General features: G+C 36.2%; 1 protein-coding gene across 1 annotated transcript in view; it reads left to right on the top strand.

The window, feature by feature from the left end:
• Taf5 (TATA-box binding protein associated factor 5) overlaps window positions 1-13,161 on the top strand; it is a 48,863-nt gene that overhangs the window by 438 nt on the left and 35,264 nt on the right. The window contains exons 2-3 of the mRNA XM_081760572.1: window positions 11,978-12,163; window positions 12,663-12,865. Coding sequence (XP_081616698.1) covers window positions 11,978-12,163; window positions 12,663-12,865 — 389 coding nt within the window. The remainder of the gene's footprint in view (window positions 1-11,977; window positions 12,164-12,662; window positions 12,866-13,161) is intronic.

Below are 13,161 nucleotides of genomic sequence, written 5' to 3'. Positions count from 1 at the left end.
CCTAACATGCTCTAACTAAACGTAAATTAACCTAATATTAAAAGAAACAGTCTTTGTTTAGCGATAGGCGCAGCTTTTTCACCTAGGTTTTTGCGATTACATTCGGTCGTTTTATGGTTGAATTCATTACATTAGGTTAGGTTAGAATAGGGTATGTTAGGTTTACTTTTTTTTCCCACATAAGTCACTGTGAAGTTCAAGATAGAAATGTCGCATGATACAAAATCCGGTGGTATGTTTAGTACAAGGGGTCCAAAAGCACGTAAAAAACACAAAATTTACACGAGAAATGAATGATGGAAGTACTTAGACGTAACATAACGTAACCAAATCTAACCTAACCTAACAAACTAACCTGAACCATAACTTAATATTAGTAGAAATAAGCGAAATTCTATCACTTTTTGGAAAATCATGCCGGATCCCTATACTAATATAACATAAACTAAAATAATCTAACCTAATCTAAAGTAACCTATCCTACCCTAAACTAACCGATTGTGAAAAGAAATTACCGAAATTGTAACATTTTTTTGAGAAAAGAGCTGGGCATTTATTCCGAAGTTGGGCGTCCGCTTTCGCCACGTTTTTTCGCTGTTATCTCCTTTCCACACTTTCTGCATTTTGTTATTAGGTTCATTAATCTGTGCTCTTCACAAACTTTTAAAATATTTTGCATGTTATCAACGTATTGCTTCACAAATGTTAAAACTGTTCGTTCATTGCCCTTGTACATTCGCCATGTTGATAACATAAATGCTCGTTTCTTTCCCACAATGCAACTGTTCGGTTACCTTGCGCCAAGTAGTTCCCTCCGTTCACCGTATAGTCCCATGTTTATAACCGCTTATATATAAGAAATAAATAGATTTTTCGAGACTCTTATACATTATCAAGCACACGAACGATCAAATTATCCATATCTTTCCTGTAAATTTTAAAAATTTTGCTGGAAACGGACGCCCAACTTTGGAATTTAACCCAAGAGCTGGACCTAAACATAGGCCCAAAATAGCCCGCTATAACTCACAAACGGTCATAACTGGTTTCACTTTTATTGCTTTACACTTCGGTAATTTAGCGCTAAATTAGTTCAAATTTTCATCACACTTTACTTAAGCATCAATTGCTAGTCACCACTGTAAAGCAGGGTTGGCAAAAACTATGGTTTTTATTGGTTTTTTTTAAACCAGGTATTTTGATTTAAATTATTTGTTCTATGTATTTATAGCACATATGGACAGAAATTGGTATTATTATGCAACAACCTGCTTATGCTGGAAGGGGGCACATAAGTTTAAAGTGGAATCCACACCGCTTCTCGGCTTACATCCGAGGGAAACTGTTCTCCATTTGAACTCGAAACCGGAACTAATTGGTCACAAATGCGATACGTCTGCTGACTCACGAAGGACTCCTGATAAAAATACATTTATTTATTTATTTATTATTTAAAATGGCGGAGTTAAGGCATAACCTTTTCTTCCATTCAACCATTTACACTTTTCTTTTACAATCGGAACTCATTTTTTTTTTTTTTAATGACGAGAATAAAAATGATATACAGTTAGACATGGTAAAGAGTTACCGACATACAGAACAATACAGAAAATAAAACATGAAAAATGAAAATGAAACTTATTACATATAAAATAAACACTAAAACAAACAAGTGACAATGCTAAAGACATGTCAAGCTATACAAGGAGAAACAAAGATATCAATCTTGAGTCAAGATCAACATTGTACTGATCTTTACATACTTGTTAATATAAGTGTCAAGAGTCATTTCAGAAGGACAAAAAGTTAAACAGTTGCACAAGTGAAACCATTATACTGAATTACATATGAACAATTTCAAAATACTGCAGAGTACAGAAGAACTAATTTAGTCCAAGTTAGTTCACTACGACTTTTGTTAGTCCAAGTTAAACAAATACAACGACTTAATTTGCATATCAGTAAGAAAAGTGAATAAAGATATGGATTATTTGAGTAAAATTTGGCTATAACCCATTTATACATAAATAGATACCAAAGATACTTCTCACCTCAGTAAATGCCTCTCGTGGGGTTTGTATGACACCCAAAAAAAGTACTGCATTTCTATGTTTTTTTTTTATCAATAGTAAACATTAAAACGAAACATTATGTAGAATTTTCCTTTGCAACTACGTAACAATAATAACAAACTATAATATCACAAAAGAAACATTCATAAATTTATAAAAAAAACAGAAGTTGGTTTTGTAGTATAATCTCCTTGAGTAATGAATGAGAAATGTAGGTCTAAATATAGGGTAACTTCGGCAAATAACGTCACCAATTCAACACATTGTTCTGGTGTTCAAGTGTTTTTATATCTAGAACCGTTCAAATTACATGGAAGATGGAGTGAACCCTCCGCTATAATGCAATGAGAAAACAAAGATCCTACACACACAATATCGACCACAATGCACTGAGAATCGGTGTGAGTATGAGATGGCGTTATTACGAGACGTGTCGGCAAATAACGCCACTTGCTTTACAACAACGGAAAGGTGTTGGAATCGTAACGAAATACATTTTGAACACAACTAAACAACGTCTTTGGCAATGTGCTACTTGCTTTGCTGGTACACAAAACTCATAGTCATCGTACATGTCGTTAACCGGTAACTCTTGTGATGATTCCGAACCTCTTAACATAACAGCTGCAGACATATGGAGAACTACTCGTCGGAGCCAGACAACAATGCACAACCAGCGTCACAAAATGTTCAGAAGCCACATTTAACAATGCTGTCAGAATCACATAATTCGTGAAACCAAATCTTGCATTCAATACATTGAATTCACGTTTTAAGACCCCTGAGATCATAGTAATATCCTCCACAGCCCCCACGGAGCACATTTCCATCCTTCGTCTTTCCAGAGGATGCTTGTTTCTTTGTGCCGGAAGAAGTTAAAGGGCCGCACACGATATTCGAATGTCTTGCCATGAAAACATAAAAATTGACTTTTCCGGCTCTACCACTACAACAAAGAAAAGCAAACTTTTAACACTAGTATTAGTTTCGATTAGCGATTAGATGGAGTGGTGTTATTTCCCGACGCGACAGTGGCGTTATTTTCAGAAACAATAGACTTTGTTTTGGCCATTATTTCTATACCAAGAATAGCGGTCCTGCATATTTTATCTATATCATAATGTTATGCAAGTACGGCCCTATCAACGCATACCTTTAGTAATAGTAAAATCTCACTTTCACCCAAACAATTCACCTACCTCGTTTGACACACTAAAAAATTGCGAGCTTTTATCTCTGCTCCGCGGCTGTCGCATCAACATTTGTTCACCGGTTTCTCTTTACTGACGCCTGGCTGGCCTCTAGTCTTCGTGTCTACAAAGTCAACAGACATCACTGTTTATCACACACTAGGGATGGCCAAAAATTTTCGGATCCGGATATCCCGGATCCAGTGAGATCCGGATCCGGATCTTGCCGGATCCGGACCTAGATCCGGATCTCGGATCCGAAACTCAGATCCGGATCTCGGATCCGGACCTAGATCCGGATCTCGGATCCGAATCTCAGATCCGGATCTCGGATCCGAATCTCAGATCCGGATCTCGGATCCGAACCTCAGATCCGGATCTCGGATCTGGGTCCGGATCTCGGATCTGGATCCGAAATTCGGATCTCGGATCTGGATCCGGAACTCGGATCTCGGATCTGGGTCCGGATCTCGGATCTGGATCCGAAACTCGGATCTAGATCCGAAATTCGGATCTCGGATCTGGATCCGAATCTCAGATATTGATTCGTATCCAAACCTACATCTGAAATTGTGATGATAAAATTGAATATCTAAAATTCGTCAAAACTTTTTTCGGATTCACTAATATAGTAGGATGCTGTGCTTTTAAATGTTTCCATAACACGTTTGTGCTACCTTTGTTCTTTATGTTATTTTAACCTTGCAATATTTACTTTCTTATATAAACTTTCTTATTTTCTCATATACAAATGAAATATCTTTTAAATAAGACCCTTCTAATCGCAGGAATACTGGACAAAACAAACTCTTTATTAATAGTAGTTTCTGACTCACTAGAGTCCAACCATCAACAAATCTTTCACTTCGAAGGTACAACAAAAAATATAGACTGGTTGGCGTGGAACAACAGTAGATCTTTAAACATACACACGAGAATTTCAGGAGAGCGATATGGTTGTGCAGTATTATTAGTATTAATAAAAGTGTTCGTTGTACGACTTTATTACCTAACTTATGGCTTGCCCTTCTGAGGTCAGGAGTTTGTTGAAGAAGTAAATATAAAAGAGATTTCTGTTATTTCTTCTTCACCCTCCAGGTTTCTTTAATCATACATTGCAGGACGTAACCAAAACATATCCATGCATCGTATCATTGAAGCGTTTGTTGTTTTGTATATTAGTGTTCAAAAATATTTAACATATTCGTATTTGTTCATGTGATCTCAGGTTCAATTCTCGGTGGAACATACATGAGATAATTGAAAGCTGAAACAATATGAAAATAGTATTTAAAAGTCAGGAAATTAATATTAAAACTTCAGCTATCTATTGTGACTGTAAGGCTATAGTTAAATTAACCCACACGTTTCGTGAAGATATATTAAGTCGTTATTGTTTATTTACTATAAGCTACCAGATACATCCTCAGAGGCCACTTTACACTGTAATAATCAACAGATGAAAACATTGGGAAAGGAATGGAAGGAAGGTCTCCAGAGCCTTAGATCAAGGTACTAACCTAGCATTTGCCCAGTATAACTAAGGAACAACCCTGGAAAATCCTCAGTCAGGATAGCTGGTCTCCGAATTCGAACTCGGTATAATCCAATTGCGAAGCAAGAATCCTAACAAGTAGCCTGAGCTCACTCCGTATTATTATTATTATTTAATTAACGTAATGTTCTAAAATTAGTGCAAATTAAACCCTACTTTCTTTATTGCTGATGATATAGTTAATAAGCCTACATGAGACATCAGTCTCCCATTACATAGGCCTTGCTCAAGAAAGAATACCAGAACTGGAATTCAGGAAGCGGGGGTGAAGAGATTAATGAGGATGAGGAAACTATGTGCGATGCAAAAACTGAGAAATTATGACTTCATCACAGATATATTCACTTACATACGTCAATTAATATTTCTCTGATACAGGGCACTCTACTTTCTATAGTGGCAGGGAAATGGCCCGCTTTTGTAAACGAACACATTAAGCACGTGCATATATGCACAATATCCGTGCAAAGAAACATAGGTAAAACTAGAAAAAAAAATAGGGAAAGCGAGGGGAAAGTGATAAAACGCCATTCAGCTTTTTTTTAAAAAAAAAAAAAAAAACTTAGAGCTACGAAAGACGCGAGGCGAATTTTATTGAAATGATTGTTTTTCCTTAGTGATTAGCTGTGCTAACTATGAATATGAATTAAAAAGAAAACAAGTAGTTTCGCAAACTACTCTGAGTTTCGCAAACTGGTTGAAAAGAAAATATTGGATAAAATTTAATAATAAAGAAGGCATTTATGATAATTAAAACAAATTAAATTCTTGGCACGACAGTCCTTTGGTTCCTACCATCGGGCTTACGTTCATTTGAAGCGGGATTTGAATGCAAGACATTTACAGTAAAAGGATCCACAGCCTAATGCCGCAGACCACTCGACTATGGCTGTCGGGTTTTCTCGGCTAATCTGTAGCACATTTACAGTAACTGATTATTTTAAAAGTTGCTCCTAAATACTGACAATCTAAGTTTTATGTATCAAATATTTCCTGCGATAATACCATACACTCTCCGACTTCTATAGACGAAAAGCTATAGTTACCCACATTATCTAATACAGAAATAAGTTCTGATTCTCTAATAGCTGCTGATGGTGATAGTCAAGGTTCACCGAAGCATGATCCCAAACCCAAACTGAGATATTGATGTCACTGGAACGCCTGAAAAGTCATTGTGGGTAAGTGAATTGCCCACTTGTCAGGATGAAGGGCGATGGTGATGTGAAATGCAGGGCTGTCAGAGGTACTACTTATAATAATTGGATTTGTAATATTCTATGTTGCCGTAAACCCTCTTCAAGAAGATAACTGTTAATTTTAGCTTTGAAAATGTTACATAAAGAGTTTTATTGTTATCATTAGGTTGCATATAAATCTCTTTATTCCGGAATTATCGGATTTATTTTACCGCTTAACTTTCACATCTCTTCTGATTTACGAATATTTAAATCACGATTATCCCCTTAAGGTCAATTAGTGATATTTTAACTAATTTCGAACCAACTATGTATATGGCTAGTCTTGTTATATGGGAATAATTGAGACTAGAAGCAGTCTACAGGCTACGTTCAAAAGAATCTTGTCCGACCTCCTGATAAACCACGTCTTTCAGCAAGGTGAATTGTGGCAATCCGATACTAACATGCGGAAATCTTCCGGTTCAAGTGAAAGCTTCCATAAGAATCAGCACCCTAATCAGTGGTATGTGCCTTGCTAATTTTTCTCCAATGTGAAAGTACCTAATTTTATTGTTAAAAATGAAAAGGTTTTTATTTCAAACAAGTTGTCATTACAGTTTTCATATTTGAACACAACACTCATGAAAAGTCATGTTAAAGCGCGACTTACTCCTAAAAAAGAATATTTATCTGTTTTTAATTTCTCGTGTTCCTCAAACTACATGCGGAATTAGTGCAAGTGCCTTCCGCTCGCATTACCTAGGTACAAACGCAATGGCGTATTTAGGGGAGAGGCTTCCGGGCTTAAGCCCCCCCCCCCCCCCGAAATCTTACTTACTATAGTAAAATATATGAAATATCTTGCAGAATTTTCACATTTTCAGGCAAAGCCTCCCCCCGAAAGTTAGCAAAGCCTCCCCCCGAAACAAAATCGTAAATACGCCACTGTACAAACGGCTACGATCTTGGTACTAGCACATGTTTCGGTTTCCAGATCTCAAATATTTATATTTCAGCCTGATTCTATGTATGAATCCGAAATTTCAAATCTAGATAAGAGGCACCAAAATTCATAGTTTATTCTCGGTGCTCATATTGTGATTTACTAAATAATTATTAAATCTAATTGTAGGGTATACATTTGATATTTTGAGCAGACTGAGCAAGATAAATTTACGTAAAAAGTAGTCAATACTTGTCTTAACTGTTTATGTTTTCTTAACTGTCAATGAAATAGGTGCATTGAGGAATTTTAAATATTCATCTCGGTCCTGCAACCGAGTGGAACTAGATTCGACATTTGAGCTCTCATCCGGATCATTTTTTTTCTTAAGTAAGCCAAACATTTGATCTTTAGAGTAGAATGAAGGAAACAAATAGACTTGTCAATATTCGTCTTAATTTTCTGTTCTCTTCTTCACTGTCAGGACTTCGTGAAATTACTTTCGGCGAATTTTAGATATTCATGTTTATCATAATTTGGATGGGATGTGGGTTTGGATAAGAATCAAGATCCGAGATCCGAATCCAGATCCGAAATCCGAGATCCGGATCCAGATCCGAAATCCGAGATCCGGATCCAGATCCGAAATCCGAGATCCGGATCCAGATCCGAGATCCGGATCCAGATCCGAGATCCGGATCCAGATCCGAAATCCGAGATCCGGATCCAGATCCGAAATCCGAGATCCGGATCCAGATCCGAGATCCGGATCCAAAGGATCCGGACCCAATCAGATCCGGATCTTCGGATCCGGCCAGATCCGGATCCGGCCATCCCTATCACACACTCATAAGCGGTTACCTTACGAACCACGTGTTTATGCTAGCACTGTGGAAAGCTTTAAATGGCGTTATTTGCCGAAGTTACCCTAATACGAACAATATACGGGAGTGAAACGGAATAACCCACAAATATGTGCTCATCAAGTCTTACGAACACTTACACTTTTACCAACAGTTTTCCTTTTTTTGGTTTAAACCAGTTTTTTAAACAGCTGGTTTAAACTAGCCAACCCTGCTGTAAACTCACTTCTCCTGTAAATTATCCTGATTTTGGCTACTTTTGACCCCTTATCTCTAAACAGTTACCAAAGAATAAGCAAAATTGTATAATTTTTTCAAAAATTATGCTGGACACCTACACTAATATAATCTAACATAATCAGGAAGGTTCTAGAACACAGGTTGCCCGTATATTGTGTATTTCAGATGTAAAGCATCACGGGCAGTAGCCAATGCTGTCCGATATTCCGCGCGGTGTTGCCGGATTTCGGACTCCCCTTTCCCTTCTCGCTCTTCCTCTATTTGAGATTATTACACATACATTGGCAACATTATTCACAATGTAAATATATTCCAGCAAACTCAAAGATTTTGGCTGTGTATCCTAGAAGTATATATAGCAACTGAATAACCTACCTATTAACTTATTCCAGTGGAACTGCTCAACGTTCGTCTTCTACACTACTTTCACTGTCGTCTATGTCAATTAATATTTCGCCATTGTCTGAATCTGACTCTTGTAAATTTTTTATTATTAGTTCCAAAAAATGTAAACACAAAAAATAATTCTTCGAGCTTCACTTCGTAGCACTTTAAAAAAAAAGAAAGAAAAGAAAATTCCGCACTTGTACTCTGTTTCCTTAAAGACATTGTTAACTATAATTTTGGAGAACAAATGAACTACTACGAAAGAAAGCAACCCACCCACTGATGAATTCTGTTTATGCTAGAAGAGAAGTTGCGTTCCTACACACACAACTAGCTCCTTTGCTCCCATGTCTGTTCCTATAATAACATTTGGTTGAGAATTTATACTTGATGTAGGTCTCACAACAACAATCCATCTGATTCGTAAGCAACACGATATGGTCGAGTTTGTTTTGGGTTACAATAATTTATGACACCACTCAGACGCCTGGTGCTTTTGCATCCCTGCTAGAAGAGTAAAGAAGGAGTACGTAATTGGCCACACATACGTAAGGTATTGAAACGAAGAAAAAAAAAATCATACTGCGTTTCTTCTGTCGAATAAGGAAGAATCTTGCATGAGGGCAATTTCAAAACAATATTACGAATGTCCCATACCTTCTGTTCTTATATATATATATATATATATATATATATATATATATATATATATATATATAATATGAATCAGATTGCAGAGGCTTGTTATTTAATTCGATCGCTTACTATTTTCAAGGGTGTAGAAACGGGGGAAAAGGGGGCCTTAACTTTCCAAACTATTTCCAGCCCCGAAATGAGGTTCATCTGGTATATGTTTAGTAAACTTATTTAATAGTTAATGCAAATTAGGAACGTTTATAATAAAATACGATTTTTAAAAAAAAGAAAAAAGAAAACATCATCAATACAATTTCTGTACCTATTTACAAGGACGCTGATTTCTCTGTATTTTTTTTTGGGGGGGGGGGTATTCAGATGCAGAAAGCATATATGATAATTTTAAGACAAATTGCATTCAAATTATGCCTAATAGAAAAAATATTGCAAATTTACAAATAAAATGAGGGGGCCCTGGCTCCCTCAGTCCCCCCAGGATCGGCGCCCTTGCCTAATTAAAACAACTAACATTAATTATATGCTTTATATTCTCATTTCTCTAACTGGACGCTCACCATGTGATCTCACTACTGCATATTGCATAATAATATCTGAGTTGATATTTTTTCGAGTTTTTTCCCCTTTAGTATTTTAACCTACATAAACACAAAGTCGGAAAAACAGACTGCTAGAAACAGCATTTGTTTTCTTATGAATAGCTTATTGATTAATCTCCTACAATTCGGTTTTCAACTTCACTACTGTCAAGATCCGTCTTTTGATAAGGTAGTATCGTGAAAATATAATATGTGTATAGTAGGTATGGTGAGTTAAAATGCTTTCATATTCTGAAAGAGGTCATTTGTTCTGTTTTTAATGTGTGAAAAGCTTTCCTCCCCCTGAAAGTAATGTTCCCCTAGAACAACCTGTTGGTTACACCCCTGAATATCCTTTAATAAAAGTTGAGTTCCATTTCCAAATCGAAGAAAAATCCACTGGAAATTAGACGGGACTCAACGCTCGTTTTACTAATTGTTTTATATGGAAACCTTTCAAAGCGTGTATCATGACAACCAGTTGTCATAAAAAGATGTAGTTTTCACGTATGTGTTCCTAATTCTTTTCTCTACTTCGTAAAGTGAGCAGTTAATGTGCTAATACAATATTTCTAATAAGCGCCTCTGCTATTGTCAAGATTCGCAGTAGCGCGAGAAGTCAGCGTGCAGAACTGCTTGTCGCGAATTGTCAACACCGGTCAAAGCCAATTGGACGCCGCGTGAAGCCAACTCAAGGCCATGCCGCTTATCATTTGAAATCTGCTATAGGTTAGTAGTTAGGTTGGTTCCTTTCTGTAGCAAAGTTTAATTTACATAGTATTGCTGGCGAACGTTAACGAGTGAAGACGGGTTAGAGCCCCGCACGGCACGTTGTTTTCTGTCTTTATTAAAGCTAAATGAGGAGGAGGACCTGCGTTCTAGAACCTTACCAACATAGACTAACCGAAAATAATTTAAACTAACCTAGGTAATGTGAACAGAAATCTGTAACATTTTTAAAGAAAAACGGCTGGAGCCCTTCTGCTAAACATTGTCTATTAAAAGCAAGAATTCTATTAATTTCGCGTCAAAGTGGGCGAAGCTTACTAGCCCGAAGCGATGTGTATATGCTAAAATGGTTATTTATGAGAAACACGCACGAACCTGTGCTAGTTCGCAGTGGCAACTATAAATAGCGGTTCGATCGTGCCTGTAGTAGTAGTAGTAATAATAATATACTACTACTTCTTCTTCTTCGATTGGGAGAGAGTAAACATCAGACAAAGAAATAAGCGACTCATTCATACAACTGCGTACTTGATATTTAACAGTTTGGAAAATATGTTGATAATGCAATCTTCTCCAATATACTAACAGAAAGAATACATTAAGACTAGTGGGTTGAAAGAAAAAAAAAGAATGTGTGCTTTCTGGGCGTTATGTCGGGGCTTGTTTAGATGAAGAGGGCCAAAAGTACGTAAAAAATAGATTTACATGAGAAATTAGTTGAAGTAAAGGAAGCGTAATTGATTTGTGTTCATTTAAAAATGGAATAGAAGTATATATTATAGTGATCCCCTTCAACTAGAAATAGACCCTTGTAATGACCAGATAGCACTTTCTTTTCATAAACATTTGTTTTTACGTATGTCCATCGTCGCACTACCGCTCTGGACCACTATCTTCACCCTCCCCTGACCCGAAATAGGTACAATTCTTCCTCCTAATGGTCTAGCACAGTTTGGTGTGTTTTTGTATCTAGTGGTTTTTATTGTGCGTCAGTTTGAACGAATATAATCAACCTGTACGCAGTTACGTGGATATGATAAATGAAAGTAAGAATGTAGCATATCTTAGAGAATTGTTTGAAGAAAGAAAGCACAGGCTGATGCGTGATTTTGTCGTAAAGTAATCTTTTTATTGCACATAAGTTTCCACGCATATTATTAATTTTCTTAATAAATTTAGTTGCTATTGAAATTATCGTAAAGATGATTTAGGACTCATCTGACGTCTCTGTTTATGTTTTAACAATCAGAACAAAAAAGCTAGGTATTTTTCGAAATACTATTATGAATGATTCCTCCTCGATTGAACTCTTTAAGATAAGCTTGTTTAGTTTTCTAATGTGCTGAATGCCTTTCATTTCTAATTTGAACTATATGCTAAATCCAAGGATTGAAGAGAAAAGTGTGCAGTCAAGTAGGTTGCTGTATAATGTCTTGAAAATTATTTTTATAGTTATTTCCCTTTAATGTTTATTCAAAATGGAACAACATTTGTGCATTAGATAATAATCACATTAAATAAACATTAATAGTTTAAGAAATTAATGAAAACTTCGTATCTTCATAAATTGAAATTTTGTTTTCAGAGTACAGAAGAACAGTTACTTAAAGAGGCGAATTTAAAACTTGAGGACCAGGAAGGATCAAATCAAACTGACTCAGAGGTTAGCAGTGTTCTTGCAGCATACAAAAGTGAGGGTGACCCGGAAGTCTACGAAGGAGCCTATATTGACCTGAAGAAATTCGTGGAAGGAGCTTTAGATATTTATAAGGTACAAATTGTTGTCACAGGTTTTATCGAAAGCTTCACATTTTCAGCTCTAAAATTCCTCAAGCTGCATTTTATTAGTTGAGGAATGCTTTTACAACCGTAAAAGGAAAATATTCTCGTGTTTCAAGCTGCATGAAAGTTTGTCGTTGCTTTGGCGTATTCCTTTTCTTTGGACAGAATTTTTTCCACAAGGAATCGCTTTAACGATACATGTTAAGCTAAGAGTGTGGTAATGCATACACTCAAGAATGCATCTTCATTCTTTAACTATGCATACACTCGAGTGCAAGATGACATTGTGAGAAGTAGGATAATTTGTCAGTAAGTTACCTAACTTTACTGAGGAAGGTAGTAGATGCTGCCGAAACCATTTGTAATAGAATATTCAGTGCTAGACGCAGTAAATGGTAAGTACAGTACTAAACTTCTTTTATCATAATTTGAAAGCTTATTGTTTTGATCATGTGTATTTAATATTTTTTTTCTTTCTTTCTTTTCAGCATGAGCTTGGTATGATTCTTTATCCGGTGTTTGTCCATATGTATCTGGAGTTAGTCTACAATGGTCATGAAGGTCAGGCAATTCAATTTATGGAAAAATTTGGACCTGATCAAGAGGATTACTATCAAGATGACATTAAGAGGTTATCGTATGTTACTAAGAAGGATCATATGAAAGGAAATGAACTTACGGATACATTTAAGTAAGATATACTATAAGTATAATTTGCCTAAGATTGTTAGAAAAAATCGTTTATTATGAGTTGTAGACCTGTGCAAAAGAATATCATCCATTGATTTGTGTTGAAGGTTTCTGTTTTCAAAATGAAGACAAATGTTAAGGAATTTATTGCAGTGGCTATTGCCGGGGTCGGATCCAAGATCTTCTAACGGGGGGTGCACCAATAACTACCATTACATGTTAATAAAATTCAAATTTTTTAATGTTTTTAGGTATCTGTGGTGTGAATGTGGAATATTATTTTGGAAAAGTCCGTTT

Source organism: Thermobia domestica, chromosome 1 (genome assembly GCF_964235325.1).
Source record: "Thermobia domestica chromosome 1, izTheDome1.hap1.1, whole genome shotgun sequence".
Lineage (NCBI taxonomy): Eukaryota > Metazoa > Arthropoda > Insecta > Zygentoma > Lepismatidae > Thermobia > Thermobia domestica.
This window is presented reverse-complemented; position numbering and strand designations above follow the sequence as displayed.